The sequence below is a fragment of the Drosophila melanogaster genome, chromosome X (assembly GCF_000001215.4).
Source record: "Drosophila melanogaster chromosome X".
Classification (NCBI taxonomy): domain Eukaryota; kingdom Metazoa; phylum Arthropoda; class Insecta; order Diptera; family Drosophilidae; genus Drosophila; species Drosophila melanogaster.
The window spans coordinates 10,165,394-10,190,719 of record NC_004354.4 but is presented as its reverse complement, the minus strand read 5'-3'; the positions used below and the strand labels follow the sequence as shown (position 1 = coordinate 10,190,719).

The window sequence follows — 25,326 nt, the reverse complement described above, 5'->3', positions numbered from 1 at the left end:
TGACCCAGCTCACTGTTTGTTCTGAAATCCTTACAAACCACACAAAATCCCCAGGACCGCCGCTTCAGCAATCTCTCTACCCTCAAGCAACCACACACAAATTCATTTCAACTTGATTTGTGCCAGCGAGGGAGGCATGAAGAACTCCCAAGGAATAACCAACGAATTTATGGTGAAACTCTCGTATCAACCCGGGCATTTTGAGCATTTCCTTCTTCTAGTCAGGGCACGTCTGCCATCGCCATCGCCGCCTTCGCAGAACTTCATTTCTTGGCCAATCTTCTGGACAGATTTTGTTGCTTCCGTTTTCAGCTATAGTATACATTCGTATATACATCTAGGATATTTGTTATTTTGTAAGCTTTATTGTTTAATGCCAGGAAATGGCAGAGGGGCGAGAGGTGTGAGCATTCCCCAACCCCCCCCCCCCTTAAGGGAAAGCAAAAACTTTCTTTCGTTTGATTTCTTTTCTGGGAAAAAAAAAATTGAAAGAAAATTTGCATACATTATGGTTTTTGGCTTAACTTTAACTAAACTTATTAGGAGAATCTAAAAATTTGTACATTTTTGGCTCTTAAAGTCGAGTATTTGTATTGTATGTATGTATTTGCATTGGAATTAAAGTGATTCTGCTGCCAACAGTTTGACTTATCGTATTTGTATGTCCATATATGTTTGCACATATCTCCGTGTCTGAGGGTCTTCGTCTGCAGAATGCAGAATGCTTTGGGGATTTCCTTTACATATTTTCAATTTACGGCATACATGCACACACATTCACATAGCTGACTTTGATGGGATCTCTAACTGGGGTCCGAAAACCTAAAACTGCCAGGCGAAACCGAACTCGGTGTGGAATGCGGTACAGTGGGTCGAATTCGGATGCTTTTGTGGGGTTGGAAAATTTCCATTGAGCAAGGCATTTTGCTTAGTTCGCCAATCAAAGGGCAATGGAATGCTGCACAGTGGTAAAAAGCCTGTCGGAAATGTGTATATTTTTGTAGAATTTTCTGAGAATTTAATATATTATAAATATCTAATGATTTCTCACTTGGTTTCATACTTTGTTATATTTTTTTACTTTTTTTTAACCTCTTTTACCCCATTCACTTCCCACTGTGCCCTTTTAATGTCGCATTCATTTCAATTTGGTCTTTAATTTTATTTTTGTTGCTTATTTCACAGTTTTATGTGCAAACGACTTACCCTCGTGATATTGCTGCAATGCAGATTCCAAATCAGATTCCAATTTGCCATCCTCTAGTTGCCCGGCATCCTCTGGCTTTTCCTCCGATTTCTCCCAGGGATTTTCCAACTTAGACTTTTCCACCGGCGGTTGTTGTTCGGCATAGTCGTCATCCACGTAACGTGTTGCATGTTGCTGTGTCGGCTGCTGTTTCTTTTCGGTTGCATTCATTTTGCCCGGATAGTAGGTGCTTAAGTAATTCTCCTCGGATTTTTCCGGATCAAAACTGACCAACTTTCTGGAGCTGCTACCGCCGCTGGTGTCGTAATAGTGCAACTCGCCCACATTCTCGTCCTTCTTCTCCTCGGTGGTATCATCTTCCTGGGTCTGGGCACGAATCCTGCCGATATCATAGCTGCCATAGTATCTGGTTTCTGGCTGGGACAGACCAAAGAAATTCCTCTTCAACTTGCGGCCAATTGTTGGTGTTGGTGTTCTTGGTTTCGTTGTTGTTGTCGATGGTGATGGTGATGTTGCTGTTGTGGATGTTGCCATTGTGGTGGTGGTGGTGCTGCTGCTGCTGCTCCGGCTGGTGGTTTTCGATGTAGCCAAAGTGGTTGGGACCTTGGTGGTTGTTGATGTGGCTACTGGGTACTTTTTGGCCAATTCATCATTGTCAATGGCCGACTTAATGTCCTCGTCGTCGTCGATGTCGGCATCGTCGCCATCGTCTTCGTCCTCACCGTTGTTAGTGGGCAATATTTCATCATTATCCAAATTGTCCTCGATATCGCCAATGGCCTCGTCCACCTGTCTGGACTTATGCTGCTCCTGCTCCTGCACCTGCTCCTGCTTCATTTGGTCTTTGTCTTTATCCTTTTTCTGCAGCTGGGGTCGAGACTTGCCCGTTGATTGGGCAGATGGTTTATTAAATTTTCGTTCATTTAATATTTCAATAGCATCAAACAGCTGGGACGGCGGATATTCGCCGTCTAGTAAATCCACCTCGTCGCCATCATCGCCCCGCTTTTTGTCCTGTTGACTTTGCTGTTCGTGCATGTTCTTCAATTTTTTATACGCAAAACTTTGCCTGCCAAAGTTGGCGTTTTCCTCATGCTCCACTTGCTCCCGATCCTCCAGCTGTGGCTGCTCGTCGCCGGAAGTGAATTTGGTCCCGCCACCAAGGACCGTTTCGATTTCCGATTTTCCGGCAGCAGCTTCCTTGGCTAGCCGATGGTGATTGTTCTCTTTATTGTTTTTCAATTTGTAGTTGTGGTGGCTTATATTGTTCTTCTTTTGCTCCTTGGAACGTTTCTTGTTGTTGCTATTTTGGTATTTCTTAGCGTCCAGGTAAACACTGAAATTCCTTGAAGTGGGCCTTTGAGATTCAAGTATCTGTAAGTAGTTGCAATGCACAGAGCGGAAAATCGGTTAAAATATATATTGCATATATTTCAAAGCAATCAATTGATTTTTAATTAGTTCCCAAGACCTGGAAGCAGCGAAAAGCTCTTCATATTTTACCAAGTAGTGTGACAAGTTTTCAGTGCACAAATATGGAAAAAAAAAGAACAAAAATATCAAAGAAATCTCTTCCTTGGAACATCCTCTCAAGGATTTTTGGTTGAAGAGCTCAAGTGGGAACTGCTTAGGTGCACATGTGCAGCTGCAGCTAGACAATAAAATAAAAGTTTCATTTTGGCTCCCAAACTGCTTGCAACACTCCACACTCAAGTGTCTGCAAATCGTTGATTAAAGGAGTGGAGAGCAGCATTTTTCCGGGCTACTGTCATTCGAGGAAATTGTAAATGCAATGCTAGTACAATACTGACTGCACTTTAAAGTGCTAAACGTTGTTTTCCCATTTCCAACGGCCTACGTTGTGAAATAAAGGTCCTTGTTGTCAGTTTTCATTAAGTTAAATGTTATTCTTAGACTGTTTTTTACCATTGTGTCACATTTGCAATGAATTCCGAGTGCTTCTGGATGTTTTATATTCTTTGAAAATTGAGAAGTTACCATTTTGCAAATTTTATTCCAAACTCGAATTTAAGCTGTAAAATGTATTTATCAAAGCTTTCTCTGTACAATTTTTTTTTTGCTGGCTTTATTTTGGTTTCGAAAGTGCTTTCAAGTGCCCTCCCTGCTGACTCTTGGTTCTCTCGACTTTGGACTCATTTTTTGCTCAAGTGAATTTCAATGCAGGAATCGAGTATCGGACTAAGCTGTGTGCCATCATTCCTTACCAAAGTTTGTGGCTTTAGCCTCACCTTCTTCAGCTCAAAAAGTAATTTGACTTGGCCGCTCGCATTGTGCGACATTTCAATGGACACTCCTTATAGAGCACCCCCCTTCTGAATGCACCCCCCCCCCCTCCACCACTTTGGCTCAATGGAACTGACCTCATTCGGATTGGACTTGACTGTAGGCTCGGGCACTCTAAAAAAGCATCTGTATGCGCTTATGTTTGGCTATGTGCTCTAAAAAAAAAAAGAAAAAATGTCATAAAAAAGGCGGAGAAAAAAAGTCGATGACTATATTCAACTGTTTACCTAATGGAATTTGTGTATATATTGAAAATATTTCAACTAGAAATAGGTGTTCATTGAAAATGTGATGGCGCCCGAAAAGGAACCGCTGACGTAAATCTCTTATAACTTGTGATTATTGCGGCTTTCGAAGTCTTGCCGCCCATGTTTTTATCTTTTGGCAAAATATTGATTCAGTAGCCATTGGAAACATAATAATTGTCATAGTGCATATTTTTTCAAGTGCATTGTCATGTGTGTACTCACGATATCAGCTGCATCGGATGCATCGTCGTCCTCCTCCAACAGCCTCACATCATCATCATCATCAACATCATCCTCAGTCTCCACCTCCACGTCGGTGGCAGCTGCAGCAGATGGAGCATATTGAATGTGGGCCGACTCGATGTCCTCATCCCCAATGTCGCCGTCGTGCTGGTCAAATATGTCCTCCGGAATGGAGGCCTCTTCTTGCAAATTGAAATCTGCAAGTAGAATGCGGCAGGCGGTAAGATGAGTGAGTGCAGAGAATGGTGCCCCACGGCTGCTCGTCATTCAGATGGGTGGGTAGGCAGAAAAGACGCCACAGTCCACCCCACAATAAAATAACATAGAAAGGGTCAGCAGCCAAGGCATCTCAAGAACATTCCGAAAAAGAAAAATATACATATATACAGATATATACCGATATATATATATATATACATATACATTTATATATGAACATATACACCTGCGAATGTGTGTTCTTTTGCCTTTTGCTTAAATAAAAGTAAGCTGCTTGAATTGACTTCCACTTTGAGACGCCCTTCCAGCGGATATATATGCAGATATATGTAGATATATATCTCTGTGTACATTCGCATGCATGACCTGGGCAAAATAGGTTTTTACTCATAGTTGAATAGTCAAGAATTCTTCTCTTTTGCTTTTTTTTTTCTTTTTCTTTGGTGCCCCACTCGTGCGGTGGATCTTTTATGCTCTGTCATTGACTGAATTGGCATTTGGGGAAACTCAAGAAAAGAATTGGAATGGTGATGGCTGGTGCGGGGTGCGGGGTGGCGTGGGGTTAAGGACGCACATGCAGGATTAAAATAAAAATGGCATTATGTTGTGAGTGTGTGTGTGTGTGTGCTTGGGCCAAACGAGCGATAAAAGACAGCGCAAATTGCCAGTAAAATGTCCTTTTTTTGGACAGTACAGACAAAAATATTTGCCAAAAATTTGATATATTTCAATCTTAAAGTTTGATTTGAGGTAAAACTAAGTTATCTAAAGTTAAGTCATCTAAGTTAAGTTATCTAATTTAAGTTATCTAGTTAAGTTCTATAAATCTATTAACATTTAAAGTGTTTTTTTCGCAGTGCATTACGAACTGCAACTCCTCGAGAAACGTTTCCTCTTCACTTCCTCTTTCATTTCTTCTCATGTATATAATATATATATCATTTTTTTTGGCCATTGTCCACACCTGATGGGCGGATTCCCGGCAAGTTAATAATTTGACCAGGCCAAATGTTGCCATTTCTAGGCCTCTCGAATTATGGAAATTTTATTCAGCACGCCTCTTATTATTGTCATTATTGTGCGTTGCTTTGGTTGTTGCTGTTCTGTGCGACTAATTAAATTCTTTTCACTGTGATTAAATTAACACAAGCTCGGTGTGAGAAACACACTCCAGCCAATCTCCGGAGACGAGCCTACTCTACGGCAATGGAAAAACAGTGAAAGAAGCGCCGGCGGTATAAGCAAAGTTGAGCCAAAGTGAGTGAACAGCAGGCAAAAAAAAAAAAAAAAAATTAAATGAAATGAAAAAAAAGAAGGAAAATGCGAAATAAAATCACGCAAATGCTTTTTATGTCCCTCGACGCTCTGCGGCGACACGTTGTGGATGGGCAGTGCGAGGGAGACGGCACAGACAGCCGAGCGAGATGGGGCATGAAGATTTGGGGGGAATGGGAACTGGAACTACGGCTGGGGACTACGGAACACCGACTACGGACTACGGAATACGGAGTTGGTAGGCAGAGGCTCTCAAGTGGGCGCCGCATTGAGGTTATCGTCATTGCACAGTGGGCCGAAATGAGAATGGAAATGTTTGCAAATGATGATATGCAAATGATTCAAAACTAAATGGAAGATTAACAAACGACTTCTATTTGCATTTCCCAATAATAAAGTTTAATATTGCTTGGATATATTCATTGTTTAATCAATTTGTATCGCACTCAAGCCCACGGTGCTTTCTTCTGTGGCCTCTGTGGCCAGGCGGTGGAGTGGTTGGCTGCTCCATCTGTCCTTCCAGACCACCACGCTACGCTCCTATACACCCCCCTGGTTATCCTTTCACCCCTCTGACCAACAAACCAGTGCGCCCTTTTGCCTACCTCTCCACTTCTACGACTGTTTCATGGCATAATGAATAAATGTCGCATTAATTTGCACGCAGGCCCAAAGGGGGACACAGTGAGTTGGGGAGGGAGGGGAATGGGAGATAGCGTTAGGGGTTGGGGGGGGGGGTGGAGGGTATGAGTGGGGCATGTTCTATGCTGACTTTGCTTGTGCGGAACGCTTGTTTTTCTTCATGGCATCCGAGGCAAACAACGCAAATCCATGGCAAACATTCACGCACATATAGTGCATGTACGTGTATGAATGTCATACAAAATCGCGTAAACAAACTGACCCCTGACCCCTGGAACCACCATCTTTTAGCCAACCCATTCTTTGCCTCCAACCCAGCGCCAGTGCATATTTGAATTTTGTGGCACTCCGGAGTTTAATTATTATGCTTGTAATGAGCATGTTGCATATTTCAGCAGGCCCACAGTCCGCTTTTCCTAGTCCTGTGCTGCTGCCGTTCTGCCGTTTTCCATTTCACCCCCCCTCCCCCCCCCACCAAAGCACCTACTTTTCCGGACATTTCCTCTATCCACTTTAGGCTAATTAATAGACGGACGAGCGAGCGGACAGATGATTCAGTTTCATGCAGTGCAGCGCAGCGGGGATTTTTCCAGACCCCCTTCAGTTTGCCATCACCCTGCCTTAATTAACCCATTATGGCCTGTTGATTTTTGCAATGGTCCTCCTTTGCACCTCTGGCTTTTCGCTTACAACTTTTTGCATAATTATCCAACGATCTATTTGTCCATTCAACTGGGCAATTTGCTGCCCGTCGCCAGAGAGCATTTTCCAACTTTTAGCTTAAAAGCGTAAAAAATTGCCTACTTTCGAGCAGTTGAAATCAACCAACCAACCAACTAAAGGTATAACCACAAAAATGAGAATATTAAAAAAAGGTATAGAAAACATGCTTAAACAGAACTTAACAACAAAACGCAAAATAAACGGGGTAAAATCTGCTTTTGAATAGAAAATAAAATAAACGAACGGCATATTAGATAACGTTTTGCATGAAATTTTTTGCTGGTACACTCAGATTAGAAATGGTTGAATAAACCCAACCATAATGGCTTAACATACATATCTACGGGCTTAAATGGTTTTATGCATATCTGGCTTAAATAAAAATAAAAACGACAAGGGGAATTTTGGTCAAAGGAGAAATATAATTTTTCGCCCTAATGTATTAATTATAATTTTGTTTTTTTTTTATAAGTGGGAATATGGCCTTCTTTTTTGGTCTAATATAATCTCTCTTTTGTTATTTATTTTGAAAATATAATAATTTTTAAAACAAAGCAAAATCCTGTGTACTTTATTCAGTTCTGAAAATATTACATATTAAGGTGCACCATTTTTCCACGCTTAAAAGACATTTTCTTTTTTTTTTTTACGATCCCTGCGATATTATTTTTCCATTAGCTTTAATAAAATCTGTTTACCATATAAAGAGTAAATTTATTGTGCTGAAGAGCGAAGCTTGGATCCTTTGAATCCTATGCGGAATGTGTGTGCGCGTGTCCCTGAGTGTGTGTACGCGTGTGTGTGTGTGTGTGTGTGTGTGTGTGTGTGTGCCAAGTGGAGTATGAGCTGGAGTATCTATGTGCCTCTTGAATGGCCATGTGCGTGTGTGTGTGTGTGTGTGCATGTGGGTCTGAGTGTGTTTGGCATTTAAATTTATTTAGTCCATAGTTGGCAGCAAGACAACAATGGCGACCACAAAAGCCACTAAAGTCTAATTAAAATGTCCGCAACCGTAACAATGTGCGGGACAAACCCATTGTTATTGTTGTCTTTACGGCTGTTGTTGTTATTGTTATTGTTGTTGTTGTTGTTGATGCGACAACAAGTTTTGACCTACCACCCACGCAATAGCAGCGCCCTCTCGATTTAAATGGAATACCAAAAATTGTTCAAATTGTTGTTCTCGGGCGTAAGGCAAAAGTTAGCCGCCAACAATCTCGTTCACTTGACATTTGCCCAGCTTGTCGAGCTCTATTCCACCATCGCTAACCGGCGACCTTGAATAACTCCAGTGGGTGGCTGGCTGGTTTCCTTTGGAATTGGTTGGTCCTTTCGCCATCTACTGGTTTATTTACCATATCTTTATTTACGCGGTGTATGCGTAATATATGTCATCGACATTCGCTCTACTCTTGATGTTTTGTCAATAAAATAACAAACAAATCGTATTCTGCGGTAAGAACTCGGTGGGCGTTCAACGTGACGTATGCGTAATGTGCTCAACAATTTCGTAACAAGACGCATGCAAATGGCATTAGAAGTTTGGATGCGAAAGGCCGCAAAATTAATTATAAATGACAACTTGCACTGACGTCCAAGGAAGCTATTATAAATTTAAGTTGGATTTGTTGTCGCTAAATACAATATGGTGCAACAGTGCGTATGAGTAATATGTTGCACAATATGTTGTGGGTAACAATAGGCCAAAATTGAGTTATTCATTAACTCAATACCATTTATGCTCGAACTGTTCTAGATCAGTTTCAATTGCTTATTTTAAATAAGTTATTTCCCTAAAGCTCATATGCAATTCAATTTCGAAATAGAACTAGCGTAGCTTACAAGGCACTTCTACAGGCTAACAAACGTTTTGTAATCCTCATCTCTAAGTGAAGACAAGAAAACAACCTGCCAAGCCCTTAAGCCATAACTGTATAACTCAATCCATCCATTTACGTGGCATATTTAAGCACAAACCGAGCTAATGCTCCAGACTTATATATATATATATATATATGTATATTGATGTGTGCACTTGTGGATGGGCAATAGTAAGTGCAAAATTACCAAAGTTTCCCCATTTAAATCGGCCTAATATTTCTCTGGCTTTCAGCTCAAACTGACTCACACACACGTCGACCCATTTGCATTTTTATGATGCCGAAATTGCAACATATTTGCAAAAGGGCAAACAACAAAAAATTGTTTCAAAATGCGATAAATATAGGTAGTAAAAATAAAAAGGGAAAATGCAAATAAACTTGTGTATGTGTGGAGCGAAAAAAAAAAACCTAAAAAGTGTATAAAAATTGGGCAGAGAAAAACCCCGAAAATGTCAACTTTTCACATTTTTTTTGTGAAAAGCTTGAGGCTAAAATGATGGGTAAAGGGGAAAGCAAAGAGAAAAAGTCGTATTTTCGCATTAAAAATTCCTACGAAATATGCTTAATAAACCGACAAAGCCATTTTCAGTCTACTTATTGTCTCTTTCCCTGGGTTTTTTTTTTTATATATTTTGGCATTTCCTTCCACTTCCCTTGACACATTTTCCTCTTTATTTTCATACCATTTTCTCTCACCTGTAGTCAGTTGAGTTCAAGTAAAATATTTGGAAATTAAACCCACATGCTAAAGTATGGCAGTTAGCAAAAAATATAATAAAATACACTCTGTGAAGTGTTTGGTGGGGATTCTTAAAATTTTTATTTCTTAATAAAATATTAAACCTTGAAATGGCTTTTTGTTAGGTGAGGTCATGTGACCCAGATTAAATACTTTTTGTAATGGTATACAATTTACACTTTTTGATATGCGCAATCAATTAAGTAAGAGTTAAAAAAAAAAGATACAAAGTTAAAGCAAACTGGGCTAAATTCTTGTAAACGGAATGTTTTATAATGAACTAGTTCCTATTCAAAGATCAAAATTTATTTGCTTTCAGAACTGCCAATAATATTTAAATGAAATAACAATATAAGCGGGCGCCAAAATGTATGATATATGTGGGATATGTTTTATGTCCTTTTGCCAGGAATCCATAAAGCCGTCTTCCTTTGCCAAACAAAAAAAAAAGTATGAAAAAGCCGAGAAAAATTCGTGTTGCCAGGGTTTTATATTAATTTTTTGTTTTGTGGATGCAGACCAACCTGTTGTTTCATGGTGTTTTCTTTATGCCTTTGATTTGCTTTTATGGGGGCGTTGGTGCCGAAGTACAGAAAACAAGGGACGCTTTTCCAAGGTTCTGTGAAAGCGTTTAATGCCATTGAAAGTAATTTGCCGCACAGATGGACAGAGGGAAATTTTTGGGGTAGGAAAATGGTGGAAGAGCAATGTGTGCTGACTTAGGCTAAGCCGATTTCTCTCATTTCACTTCATTTGAGCTCAACAACAATTTTCCTCGGCTTTTCTTCCTACCATTTTCCTTCCGGCCAATAAGCAAATTCGGAAAACCTTTCTCGCACACACACACACACACGAATTTTTGGGTGCCAACAGGTGACAAAATTCCCTATGCCTTTGGCTTATAATTAAATAAATTAAAGCCTAAATTAATCAAAAAGCTAGATGCCCAAGTGGGCGGTGCCAGAAGAGGAAACAAGTAAAGTGTATTAGAGATACTCTGCACAGCAAGAGGCATATTTGGAAGCATGCGTGATTTGTAAAAGTAAAGAGATTGTAGGAATTAATTTTTATATTTTAATCATTAAAACTTTTTAAAATTTTTGTAAGATTATACAAAACAGCCTTTTTGGCCCATTTATAGAATCCTTCTAATATAAGGAACTACATTCGCCAAGTTGCGGCAAGTTCATGAGCTCATGGCTGCAGTTGCATGGCAAGTGGCCATGTGATATGTCCATTAAACCGATTACGGTTTTATGGCGCTTCACTGAGCAGTTCAAGTTGGCCACGCCCACCTGGTACCGCCCCCTTTGGGCGACTACCCATTTTCCTAACTGTTCGTCAACTTTTCGAAATCCCGTGCTCAGCGGAGTGTTAAGCGTTTTGGCACACAAAACCACGCACATTCCTCAGCTGGAGGTGGAAAATCAGGGAGAGTATAGGGATTGAGGAGGAGGGTCCTTTGACCAAGACGCGAAGCAAACAACATGGCCACTGCTCCGCAGAGCAACACAGACACGGAAACAAACGCAGACATGGACAAACACAAACACAAACACACACATGCACACGCACACCGGCGCAAACGGCCTGTTTACAAGGCCTTTACATGGCAGCTGCGTGGCCGAGACGAGCAATTAATTGAACTCCGGCCGAGGCTCGTGCTCCAAGACCTCCTTCTGGCCACCAATCGGCTCCGTGCCGAACTCATCCACATAAAATCCAACACACCAGCGCCCAGGGAACAAATGCAAACAACGACGAATGCACTGAGAAAAATATAAGCAGTACACTTAAATACTATATACCATTGTACTCTAGCTAGTATGTTGCAATTGGGAAATATTTATCCAACCTAATTCAGAATCTACTTCTGGCTATCAACTTTTTATAACTTTTCTTTTCTGGTCAAGTTTAATTGACTTTTGCGCTTCGTTACGTTTTGTAAATTGAAAGAATAATTTCTCTGGCCAAATGTATTTTCTTTGCCTGCAAGCGCTTTCGACTCCGAGGGCCAAAACCAATGAATTCGGTTAAGCAAAAACGTTGCCCATGGCTAACACACACAATTCCATTGTCATTCTGTCATCGATTTAATTGGCATTGACTTAAGAACACTTTGGTTTTGATAGTTAACTGATGTCATACAAAAACGAATGCTGCCAAATTTTTTAGAATTTCTAAAAATATCAAGCCAATTAAAAGACCAAAAGTCAATTTTGTGAACGGCATTTTCAGGATTTTATAGTTTAAAGCAAATGGTTATGATTCTGTTATTTTTCCCATATTTTACCATTTTTCTCACAGCTTGTGACACCTTTATATCTGTGTTGTTGATGATATGTAACAGTTGGAGTTCAACTGGCTTGCAACTTTAATACCAGGATTACTACGTTTTTTGCTGTCTTGGCCAAGTGACTTTCTTGGCAGCAACACTTTGTTGACCAACAATTGTGGGCAACTTGAAGCACGTGTCCTGCGACAAGACCTTTTCTATTAGTTTTTTCCAGGGGGCAAAAACTGTGGCAAAAGCCATGGAGATTTTTGTTAAACACCTCGATTATCCACGCCATTGCCATTGAAATAATAGGAATACAAATACAATATATACAATAAAAATTTAAATTCATAGATTTAAACACTTCTGAAAAAGATTCCATATCACAAAATACTCTACACATTTCATTGCACATTTTTAGTCCAAATAGTTTCGTGCAACTAATGTAATTAATTAGCATAGTTGCTGTGGCCCGGTCGAAATCCGCACTTATCACTCTTAAGCGTCACTGGTTGTGACCAACTCTGGCCACAAACTGTCCAAACTCTTGATGGATTGCGCTCCAGCCATCAAAATCTGAGAATGTTAACTCGGTGGATGGGTGATGAGAGTGATCCGAATTGATAAATCCCTCACAACGCAAGTCCCTTACCTCGTCAACGTTGTTGCAGCAGGAAAACATCATTTACAAGCCGATGAAACTTTCTAGTCTGGCGAAACAGTTTGGTCTCTAAACTTTTCACTCAGACAAAACTAAACACCCACAACCCATCCTCCATCCGAAAATGCTATCCCTTGCCGGCTTACAGCTTATTGTGGAATTATGCAAATTTACGCAGCTGTAGCTGTTGATGTTCCTATTTTGTTACTGTGCCGATGGAAAGGGAGACGTATAGTTGGACTCCAGTACATGTGGGCTGTGTAAGCTGTTTTTCGCCATAATGCAATCATAAACGAGACACAGATACACGAACTGTTGGTCCATTTGTTTGGCGAGCTCTGTCGCCATGTGAGTGACAAACTCCGCAGAACTCTGCCAGAAACACAAAACATACGGACGGTGCAATCCGGTAAACTGGGAGGAGATATCCGGAAAACTGGTGAATCCACTGCCAGTGGAGACGACAACGTGAACGCTTACAAAACGTTTGCAAGTTTTGGCGGAGCTTCTAACTCACCAGTGATAAAACATCAGCCACATCAAAAGCAGGGTACCTCAAGTTTGCCATAGAAATGTTGTTTCACATTGAAATAATTTCATCTTTAACTGATCTTTAATCCAATATCATTATATGAAGCCACAAGTTATTGTTATTAAGTAATTAAGTCATCAGTTTAGTATGTTGGTCCACCCTAATGCTGACACTTTCAAACGCAGTTTGGTTTTTCATTTCTCAGTTTCAGTTTCGGTTTTAGCCTCGCCTGTCTGGGAAAGTTATAGCCAAAGCAGGCCTGCCAAAATGAAAAAGTGGAGTGTGGGGGTGGTTGGGTCGCTGGTGGGATGTGTGTCCTTATAAGGAAAAGCGTGACCCAACCGCAGGAGTAAAAGAGATTTTCGACAATCCTTAACTGAGGTATGCCACGTATTTGTGGTGCAATTAAGGCGCACACACTAACGTTACTTGTACGCAAAAAAAATGCGATAGAAAAGTGTCGGAATTCATGCGTTTAGTTAAAGATTTTGGCAAAAATAGCATAAATAGTTAGCAAACATTTTCAATTAAGCTATACTTGGTAAATTCATATTTATTTACGCACAAAACCAAAGTTGCTTAATTTTAAGCCTAATATCATGGTAGCTTTGTAAAGTTTTGAAATCGTTACTTTTACATTTAGAAAGTTTTGACTCGTTTTTACACCCGTAAATCCCTTTCTTCATCGGCTCAAGTTTTCTGACAGTTCGAAAACACCTTGCAGCTGCTTGAAAAGCACAATTTTCTTGGGTTAAGCGCTTTTTCTTCAACTTTTTTTTTTTGTGTCGCCGTTGATATGTAATTAATATTTGCAGACAGACAAACAGACAGATGCAACAAATGTGGAGCGCAAAACATGAATAAATCACTCGGCTGTCAGCGGTTTTGGTATTTTACAAGCTGTTGTCAACAGATCCACAGCCGGGCATTAAATCGATTTAATTAAATATTAATCTTGTTCGGTGGCCCACGTAAAATAAGTCCCTAAGCTGCCATCAATTTATGGGGAAAAATTCTGGGATAGACAGACGCCACCACCTGTCGTCAAGGAAATGGTCCATAAATTGCTTCTCTTTCAGTCAGCTATTTTCATTCGTTGCGATTCCATCATTTTTGGAGTCTGTCATATTGATTATTAATTTCTTCGTCTTGGACTTTTTCTATTTCTGTTACAATTTGCCTTGATTCTACTGCCTGGGATAAAGCAGGAGGCAATAATATTAGGCAAAATTCAAGGACACGTAAATGGAATTTGCTACGTGCGACCGCTGAAAGTCCCCAAAAAGAGCCAAGCAAAAGAGCCAAAGCGCATAGAAAATGGGAAATAACAGAAAATGAGAAAGATGGTGAAAGCGGGAGGAACAGGGGGGGGGGGGGAGTTAAGACGGGACCAAACAAGGCCAGGGACAGACAATGTCAATGCTAAGGTTCCATTCGCCAGGTCCTTGCAAGGGTATGTTTGCCTTGCACAACCATTTCGGATTAGGAAAAAAATTTAGTAAAATTAGGAAAATTTAGACAAATATTTAATGATTTCAGTACTGCATAGGTTTCAGCTAATACTAAATACTTCGTTAGTGGTAAGATCCATGTATTATTAAACTTGGTCAATTGCCCTAACCCATAGGGTATATGGAACATCGATTTCTTTTGGTTTTTTTTGTTTTCAGGACTTGGCTATACAATTTGCGTTTTATTTGTTGTGCGTGTGAGTCGGGCAACAGCTGCAGACACACAAGGTCGAACTTGAAGATACAGAGATAATGCTCAGTGGTTAAGGGTCAGATAATGCCATACCCCCCACCCTCCCCTTCGGTTTAGACCCACTAATGGAACGAGCCAAGGATGGGGCAAGCATATATGAAAATTTAAGTGGCCTCCACTATTAGCTAGCTGATAATTCATTGCTCGTAAATCAAGTTAAACTTACCTACTTTCTTGTTTATATATATATAGTTTTTTTTTCGCTTTAGCCAATATATATTTGTTTTCTAGCTCAATGTCACGAATCCTTTTGGATGTGCGTGCAAGGCCAAAGTGGGGGATGGTCGTGGGCTTAATTGAGCTAGCTAGCTATAGTATATAACAAAGAAGTGCGTTTAAGTAGTGTAATTACATAAGCGTAATTGTTGGCTATTATCTGACGGGAGTGAAAATATTTAATCATTTTGGACGGGCAATTGACTTTTACTGCGGAATTTATTGATTTGCATTGCGGATTATTTCATTTCTTTTTGTATAGTACAATAAAATGTTAAAATCCAATTATTCCGAAATTTGGGTGGTAAAATGAAGTTTACTATCAAGCTGAAACGGACTGTACTAGAAAAGGAGTAAGCTGTCGCCATATCGAAGACTACCTGTGCCCATTTCCTCCACCCTCCCTAAATTTACCGTTTTCCCATCGTTTTTCCGCCTCCATCCGCTCATTCTTTTGTTTTACTCGCTTTTTCCTCTCTGTGTGACAATTTCTCTGGCTGATTTGCGTGTTAAGACCTAACAAAGTATTATGCGACACGCCAACAGCCAATACACAACTACACACACACATCAGCACGCACACACCTACAATCTCAAATTTTAACCTAACCAACCCCTCCCCCCCTCTGTAGCTTGTCATAATTTTCGGTTGTTTTTCATGATTAATGAGCATAATTTTGAAAATGAAGTTTCAAAAATGTTGTCTCTCATCTGAGCTACTGTTGCTGCTGTTTCTCATTTTCCTCATTCGTCAAGTTTGAGAATTGCGTATTTTTCAGCTCCCTCTTTTCTCACTCTTCCCATCGCGCTTCCCTCTCTTCCTCTCTTCTCCTCTTCCTCTTCCTCTTCCTCTTCCTCTTCTTCTTGTTGAACATGTTCTTTCTCTTGTACTTAGTGCCTCCTATTAATCCCTTTCTTCGTAGTCTTGGTGTCTTCGTTAAGTGTGCAAACAGTAATTATAAATATGGGCGGCTCCACATCGTTTTTGCCTCGACCCCGCCCCCATTTCCGACCTTCTTTCTCACAAGCCCCCCCCCCCCCTCTTCACATATACATGTAAAAAAGAAAGGGGTAGTGGGGGGGTCGCGTTGGTATTGGAGGGTTAACAGCAGTAGTAAAACAAAAATTTTGCTCTAACGATAATTAGTTTTGTTTCCTGTGTGAGCCAAAGTTCCTACGAATTGCGTTTTTGCATTGCACATCCTAGTAGTATATAGTTCATACATACTACATACACATACATTTATGACTCGCACTTACACTTGGCTGCACTGAGAAAAAAAATTTGGTGATTTGAGCGTTTTTATATTTTGTATTTAAATGTGTAAAATATTACGAAAAGAATATGCTCTTAAAGCACGCATTTTAAAATTTGTTTCAGCTTCTTTAAATTCAAATGTAAATATTTTATTATTTAATCTAACTTCTTTTAATCAATGAACATTTTTTTATGCTATTTTGTATGTTTTAAAATTCATTAAGTATTCATAACCAAAGTTCTAATTCTGTGTATGCGGCATCGAAAGGGGCAAACGGCTGGCAAAGGACATAGAAATTGGGTTTATTCAGTGGGCGAATCAAAAGGGGGCGTATATATGGAGGCGGGGCTGGAATACGACTCGCGACCAGCGCTTTGATTAATTGCATTGTGCTGCCTTTGCTGCTTCTTTCCCTGCAGCTAAAACTGGAGCTTCTTTTTTGCCCAGCTAGCTCCTTCTTCTTCCTTTGGCTTCGTCCTGCGCTTTTTCAAATATTAAACTGTTGCCGGCGAACAGGAAGTGGAACATGAAAATGAAAAGCAGCAAGAGAAGACAAACGGAAGTGACTTTAAGAAACAGTGGCGCCAAAATGCCCTACAGAAAATATTAACATACCAACAATTTTAAGAATTCTTCAAGAATATAGTGTTCTAAAGGCATTTTTTATGTGCAATTTATAAGGATTTCATTTGTATTTTGGACATATGTATATATGTATGTAGTATTGGCTGATGATCCAAGTCATTGTAAACGCTGACCCATTGCATGAAATGACCTTAAATTATGGAGTGCTCTTTTGCAGATCTCCAAACGACCCACCCAGCGACTTGAGAGTCAATTAAAGTCAACATTACGGTCGAGAGAGATGTGGCAGTAAATCATATTGCAGTTGGGCGAACGAAGGACTTGTTGTGGGGCAGCAAGGTGGGCAATCGATAAGTAAATCATTTTGGGTTTCCTTAATTGCCCCTGCATTGTGTGCTGAAAATTTCGATTTTAATTGTCATCGAAGTTTCAGTCGAAGTTCACGCCCATCCAATTATGGCGAGACCTTAGACTTAGAAAGCCAAAGGACCTCGGTAATTGCTGTCCTGTTCGTTCGCTGTGCTCATAACAATAAATTTCAAACGAGGCATAAACAATGCCAAAGAACTGGGCGACCAACATTCAAGGGGGGGGGGCTAGTAGTCCTTTCGTTCTATTCCGGACTTTTAACTTAATGTCTCCGGCAGACGCAGAGGACCGGAGAACAGATGACGGGCGCAGGGATCCTGGGGGCCGGCAGGGATTACAAATTGACCCGAATTTTGGCCATGAGAAATGACCGGAAACGATCAAAGAACATTTCCGTGTGCCATGTGCAGTATGTCAAATAAATCACAGCTTGGGGGCTTCCAAGGAAACTGCAGAAAATGTGGCATTTTTTTTTCTTTCTGGATTTTTAGCAAATTTTGGCAAGCAATTAAAAATTGTGAACTGAGTGAAATTGAATTAAGATTATGGAAGATTAACCAAGTGCTGTATTCCGTTATAAAGTCATACGTTTAAAGTACTTCAAAATAAATCGTATAATTGCAATTTATAAAGTGTAATAAAGATGCCATACAACTTTCAACTTTAATTGCATTACTCACTCATAAATTTAATACTTAAGAAGCATTGTTCACCTTATGGCAAAAAAAAAAAAAAAATGATGCGTCGTTGCCTTGACATTTTTTTGCGGCATTTCCTTTTGTGGCCACAGAGATACGTATATTTTTGTGGTCCTTTTGGTTGGTCATAAATGACTCATTTGTATTCATTGTTACGCCCCGACGCTTTCGTGGGCGGCTGGGGGCGTGGCAATCTATCCTGTTGCGGCATGTAGTGCAAATGAGGAGCTAAGTTTTTGTATTTCGCTTTTACTTAGCTCAGTTAGCGAACGGCCCGCTTTAAGCTTAGCAAGGATTATTGCGTATACGCACTGTTGATCCGCGAATAAGCGCTTGTTTGTAACATTACTATGTAATAGTTGGTGGTGGTAAATCTAATTGAGTTAAGTGAATATAACTAGCTCAATTACATATATCTGTATTTGATTTTAACATGAATATATACATATTTATTTGGCGCTACACGAGTTTCTTTCGTTTGTTGTTCCTTTCATGTAGACCACCTGTTTACCGCCGCGTATCTTGGTAGCCACTGTTTGAAATATTGTTGAACAGACTACCGGGGATCTGCTGCGACTCGAGTGGGTATATATTAGATTGCTCTTATATATTGCCAGGACATGACCAAGTTGGAGGAATACCTAATGCTCTCGGTGTGCACCGACGCTTTATTTTGTTTCATCGCATTTCCGCGTGTTCGTTGATTTGTTTTGAAGGCGGCACTAATGACATGCTGCTTAGGATGCCAGTCGACTGAGAGTGTGTGGGTGGTTCTGGGTGGCTACATATGTATGTATGTATGTGTGGCTATGGGCGGCTGTGGGGGGTGGTGCACTCCTACCGCTGGCATGGCCACATGCTGAGGCACAGTGTGCAGCTAATTGGGGCAACGTGGCGCCATTGCCTTTGCTTTTTGCCCATGGACGGTGTGCCAGCTTCCACTTCACTTCGCCTCAGCCTTGCCACGCCCACTCAACCCCCCCCCCCCCCCCCCCACCCCACCAACAATCCTGCAGCCCCCAGCCGCTTACGGCAGTGGTGTCTCTCCTTTTAGCCGGGGGCCCAGACATGCCATGCATTATTTTTATGGCATCATAAAAATTTAAATTAATTTTTTTCTTTGCTGCTGCCACTCGACACACACGCACACACCAACACACACACACACGCGGGGCATTTGTATGCAGCTGTTGTAGTCAGCCCCGCCCCCCTCAGTGGCTGTTAAAGTTTCCTTTCGTTTGGTGCAATTTCCCAGGCGCCTCTCCCTTGGATAATTTTCATTGCTTCCTTTCCACTGACGGTTGCAACTCGTTCCATTCGATTTTTTAATTCATTTAGCCTCCACAAGTGCATTGGCAAACACCTCAAGTTGGTGCCTTTTAACGCCCAACCACCCACAAATCCCTTTTCATCAGAAAAAAAAACTATAAAAACACACACACACACACACCAGTTCTTGACTTTATGGCTTTTGACTGCCTAAAAGTATGCAGCACATTTTTATGGTCTGCTGTGAGCGGAAGTCCTTTTTTTACTGCTTTTTTTTTGTTTTTTGTTTTTGTGGTGTGTGCAACATTATTGATTGCAATTCTGGGTTGCCTATGTCCACCGATCATGTCGGCCAAAATTGGAATGTTGTTTTTAGTGAAAAAATTTATTTGATGGAAATACCACTTGATAAATTAATAATTTTGCAACTGTTTTTTAAGAAATAATGTAGAAGTGAAACCTAAAAAGTGCGACAACAAATTAGTTTTTCCAACTGAAAGCCAACTAAACTACAAACGTTAACTTCTTTGTGGCTGCACTCAACTGTCTATTTGCCCCTCTCTCTCTCTCTCTCTCTCTCTCTTTTGCTATCGCCCCATCTCGCTCGCTCCTTGGGCGTGTGAAATGCAATAAAAGCGAATTGTCTGTAAAATTTTTATTGCTGGCCACAGTTGGCGGTTGACTTTGCTGAGAGGCTGTGGCAGTGCGAGCGAGAGAGCTAGCAGTAAGGCGAGCGAGAAAGAGAGAGAGAGAGAGAGAGGCCGGAACCGGAAGTTACTTTGGCAGCCGCTCTGCTCATTGCGGTTTCATTTGAAATCAAACAAACTCTATTGAAATGTTTTCTAAATAATTAATCACTTTCGTCGCAATGGGAGTTCTTTTCACAAGGGGAATTTTCCGGTTTTTTGTTCATTTTGTTCAATGCGCTTTTTTTTTTTTGGCCAAATGAAAGTGGCCCCAACTCGTTTATTTGAGCCACATTGGTTGGTGGAGCCAATAGAGCGTGACTTTCCGCGCCCTGAAAAAATGTTCGACTCAAGATGGTGTCGCGGGTGGAAAGTTGAGTTTTTGAGGCATAAATATGCATGCCGGCGCGCCTGTCATTATGCAGCAAACTATTCGTACATGCGGCAAGTTTTGCCTTTCTGCAAAGTTGCCTCAATTACAGCACCCAAATGTGATGGTAGGGCCATGCAGGCGAGTGGAGATGGAAAGGGGGCGTGTCTGGTCCGCTGCCTTAAGTATGCACAAAAACAACTCGCAGCAGGTGCACCCAAAAAAAAAAAAAATAAATCTATTTGTACACATATTTCAAACTTATAATCTGAGCTTCACTTTATATTAATTGTTTTTTTGGCTTACTTTTTGAATTCGTTTCAGTGACTTCATTGTGAATAAGCAGAGAACGCAGGACGTATTTAAAATATGCTGGATAACTTCTCGCAGTGCACTTAAAGATGCATACGTGTGTGCGTGGTTGTAAGTAACCTACTTTAAGTTCTTTTGGCTGCCACCATCAGCGGCAGCAACAACAATAATCACAGGCAGCGGCGTTGCCAGCCGCGATTTGTATGCAGCAAATTGCCAACGTCCAAGCGTTGAGTTTTTGAGTAGGATTTGCAGGGGGTGTGTAAAGGGGGTTTTTTTTTTTTATTTTTTCGGAGGAACTGGGCCTTCAATTTGCAGTCGGTACACAAAAATTAAACAACAAAATGTTGCCACACAATTCGCGTGCCGAGCGATGCTCTCATTTCTCATACAAACACGACCATCCATCGGACGATATACATACTGTCGACTCTATGTACTCTATATGTTTCGCTAAAACTTTATGTACTTAACTGCAGCATTTGCATGTCAAACAAAATCCGAAGAGTAAATTGTACAATGAGGCACGAGCAAAGTTTGCAGTCCAAGGAATGAGGATCGTTGGTGGAAAGGACGAAATGGTGCTACTCATACCCCCTGAGATTTTTTTTTTTTTTGGGTAAATGCGAAAATAACTGAGAGATTGCAGTCGTTTGAGGAATTCAAAAGTTTTCAAATGCAAATGCTAGTTTTGGAAATGTTTTTAATGCTTGAAAATAGATAAAGTGCGTGTATAAAGTAAGCGCCACATTAAAAAGACTTTTTTGGAATTATATAATATGCCTCTTATTCAACAAACACTCATAAATACTCCAGATGAACATTGTAAGAACTGAGTAAATGTGTTGCCAAGATCAACACAGTTTTCCTTTGTTCGCTTTGGCTTTTGTTAGCCCCCAAAGATTTATGACAGACAAGCAGCCTTTCTTCTGTTGCCAACTTATTGCAAGGATTTATGTTCTCACCTTATGATTGTGCGGAAACACCTGTGATGCATATAGTGATCCCATTTGCCGGTGCTTTGAAAGATAGTCACTTGACTTGTGCTCGTGCCGTGTCTTAGTTACCTTTAAGTAGGCTATAAATACACCCCGTTTTCTGGGTTTCGCCGCTTGGCTAATGTGTGTCAGTCGTGCGCATAATTACAGTTGCATTCCGTGTGCAAACACCTGCAGGCGCACACACACACTAATAACTAGGTGCCGAAAAGAAAGCAAAGAGAAAGCGCAGACATGCAAAGAAATGTACACACACACACACACACACACACACATATGAAACCAACTTTAATTGCATGTCGAGTGCTGGCAAATTGAACGCTTAATCATTTGAGCCGCATGCATGGGCTGCGATTAGTTTTTAATGCGACTCGATTGCCATCTCGCCGACTAACATGATGGCTGACTAACTGACTTGACATTTTTGCCGGTCCTGGAAAAGGACCTTTTTGAAGCCACTAAGGCGTAATTGATAGCCTACCATTCGCTTGCATTTCAATTAGATAGTCGGCATGTTTGCATTTCCGAATGCCCTACTTCAAAAATTGAACCCTACACACAAACGCAATAATAGTCGAAACTCCAGCAATTAGTTAGTGGGTATAATTCATAATTTATACATATATTAAATTCTTAGAATGAAGAGTATCAAATGAGTGTAGAGTATTAAAATATGGCATAAAGCATTTAAAGTCATCATCTCCATATCCAGGCCTTAAGCAGGGTATTAAAAACTTTTGACTGACACTAATTGGTTGGACGGCGACCGTTTGGGGGTTGGCCCAGGTGTAGATGCCCTACATAAGCAATTTGCCCACTTAAAACCAAATAGAATCCACTGCCAGTGCTCATCGCCCACCTTTTTCCCTTGAAGCCTAAACAAATAGAGGGAATATAACGAAACGAGAAGGATATGCAGAAATTGAGGCAAACGTTGACACACATTCAAAAGCCTGTTAAGCCACGGACAAAAGTTGAGCACACAAACTTTGCTAAAGATTGAGTTTTTGAGATTTGATTGCAATTATGACAAAAATCACAGGCAAAGTGATTACAATTCATATATAATTTTGTCAAGGCTTTTTGTAACAATTTGTTAACATGCACAGGCAAAAGTTATAACGTCTGCCATTTAGGTAATTAGTTTAAAAGTCCAGAATGGTTTTATTTCAAGCCAACTTGTTAGACTTTTGAAGCAAAGTAGTATATTATATTGAAGTATATTTTTAACAATAGTACTATCTATTAAATTTAGTGCAGTATTTAATGCCATTTTTCCTGTGTGCTGATATTGAGTAAAAAGGCTTAACTTTAAACGCTTTCAGTGGCTTATTGGACTTGAGGGCCTGGGAAATACGAACTGGCCATTGAGCAAATGTTAAATGCTGCTGCACAGGGACATTGGGAATCGAATTGGCAGGGGGCTATGGCCACTAGAATATCCTTGCAATGCCGGGCCCAGTCCACAGTCATAAATTTGTCGGCGCCATTTGCCTTCGGTGCCTGAAAATTAATTCATTATCGATTTTCGTTTCGTTTCATTTGCTCTGAATACGTTTTTTTTTTCTCTCTCTTGCATTCCCTGTAATTGTGAATAAAAAGGGGAGTATTGAACAGAAAGGATATAGCAAGTACTTGTGTGGTTGTATAGTAAGGATAATTAGTAGTTGTTTTATGTTTGAAGTTTGCATATTAAGCTTGTCCTTACGTATTTTGATAGATTATTAATCTTCTGCAGAGTGAAGTCACCTGACAAAACACAGGGTACAACATGGTTGTAAATCAGTCGATTACTCCTTTTGTGGTACAAGCCTTGTTGCTGTTCGGAGCCGGCTTAAATGTTGGCCATTAAAAACAGGCTGAGCAGACCGGCTGAAATGATGACGACGATGACGATGACGATGGGAATGCCTTCGAGTAGCATTATGAATGGATCATTTACAAAGTCAACACAATTAAAATACACGCCCATCGCAGCGACCGCAACTGAAACTGAAACTGTTGGCGGCAAATGCGGCGGGAAAGCGGCCGGGAAAAGCGTGCAAACGGGAAAACAGGAAATCGGCGGAAGATGCCAATGGAGCACAATGTGAGCACAAAAAAAGAACAACAGAAAAAAAAAACCCTTTTCAACTCCGCTGACATGACCAGACATCCGGAACCAGTAGCCAGTAGCCAGCCAGGTAAATGAGCGCCTTTTGAAGTGCGGGGGAGGGGGGTTGGAGCGAGAAGGACGATTGTGAATATGAAATGTGAAATATTAATGCGGCTGCAGTGGTATGGAGTGGAGCGAAACAAATGCGCCCACATCGATGGATGTCCTTGCTTTTGGTCATTACCATATTTCAAAGGACAGCAAACAGTGTGCAGCAGTGCTTATACAGGGTATTACGAAAAGAAATAGCAAAAAGAAATCGATTCTATGGCATTTAAAGAAAATACTTAATAGATATAAGTTCAAACTCAAGGCCAACATTGCCAATGACATCATTATTATTGTCATCATACTGTGTGAAAAACTTTACCCCACCTCATCAGCGCGCAAGTTGCTGCTAACCTTTTATTTAATTTGCTGTGGCCAAAGTTCAAAGGTGAGCCTTCGGTAAAAGTGTGTTTGTGTGTGTGTGTGGGTGTGTGAGTCGGTAGCAATCGAGGATAACCATTTATGTAAATGGACTTTGTGCGTTTCGAAATCGGTCCCGGTACATTTTCTGCAAAAGAAATCAGTTTTTTGATAAGAACTTTTGAAATAATGATCCACATATGGACTGTTATGCCTCGTTGAGCTCGTAATGAAATTCCCAATCGAACTGTATTCAAAAAGGAAATTTGTAATTTTTTGCCATTTTCTTAATTTATCAAAACATCCTAGGGATCGTTAGTATATGTAATAATCCATATAAAACCCATATAAAAATTGTATTTTTTTTTTTTAACTTTATGATCCCAAAAGAATTTATTTTCGCCCCATCCCGTCATTCGCTTACCTTAATTTAGATCTTTTAGAAGTGAATTTATTTTCCCATAGATCACGGAAAGCAACTATTGCGGTCGAGGATTAATAGGATCGACTGGTGTTTTATGAACACTTTGCATTCCCCTTTTTTTGCCAGCAATAAGCAACAATTTTCCAGGGCGACTCCTTGGCCTCGAAGGCAGCAAATTGAGTTGCGCATTGAACTTCAAGGTTAATTTATTTTATGGCTACTCCCCTCGCTGTCCACACTTTTTTGTTTATTGTCATTTGATTTTTGAGCCGGTACTTTGCGCCCTTCGTTGCGCTCGAAACTTTTTTTTTGCCCCGTTGCTTCATTCTGTTTGTTTTGCTTTTTCTGCTGCGGCCATAAAATACAACAACAAAGAGAAGAAGGCAGCAGAAAGCAGGAAAGTGGAGATAAGACAAAAGGACTAAATGTTGCCAGTTTATCACTTCATTGAGCGCCTTGTGGAAAGTGAAACGGTTGGGTAGATAAGTATATGAGTCAAGTGAGTTTGGTTTTGCTCCGTGCCATTGGCTCTAGCTTTAAGTTAAGTTGAGTAAATTTACGTAATTTTTCATTATTCGTTAAATAGCAAATGTATTATGACTTTAAATAACATTGCAGTTAATTCTCTAAATGCACCTCTCCCTGAAACTCTCATTATTTTACTCTCTTACGTTTTGAGCTCTTCTTCGCTTCTCTCATTTTTTTTCTCTCCAACGGTATGAACTCTTCTCTGCATTTCTTATTATTTAGCTCTCCTACGTTTTGAGCCCTTCTCTGCGCTTCTCAACATTTGGACTTAAGTTAAGTTGACTTTCGCAAGTGCGATTTTTATCCGAATTTCCTACGCGAGGTGGCAAAA

At 40.4% G+C, this 25,326-nt stretch overlaps 1 protein-coding gene and 1 non-coding gene across 3 annotated transcripts in view; one reads left to right on the top strand and one right to left on the bottom strand.

Moving 5' to 3' along the window:
- Window positions 1-25,326, top strand: part of asRNA:CR44894 (antisense RNA:CR44894) — a 94,235-nt gene that overhangs the window by 17,855 nt on the left and 51,054 nt on the right. For both annotated transcript variants that reach the window (NR_123853.1, NR_123854.1), the window contains exon 2: window positions 20,495-20,593. This is a non-coding gene — a non-coding RNA (antisense RNA:CR44894). The remainder of the gene's footprint in view (window positions 1-20,494; window positions 20,594-25,326) is intronic.
- Window positions 1-25,326, bottom strand: part of CG43902 (uncharacterized protein) — a 36,904-nt gene that overhangs the window by 4,618 nt on the left and 6,960 nt on the right. The window contains exons 2-3 of the mRNA NM_132380.2: window positions 3,982-4,199; window positions 1,207-2,581 (exon numbers count right to left, since the gene is read on the bottom strand). Of these exons, the coding sequence (NP_572608.2) occupies window positions 1,207-2,581; window positions 3,982-4,199 (1,593 nt within the window). The remainder of the gene's footprint in view (window positions 1-1,206; window positions 2,582-3,981; window positions 4,200-25,326) is intronic.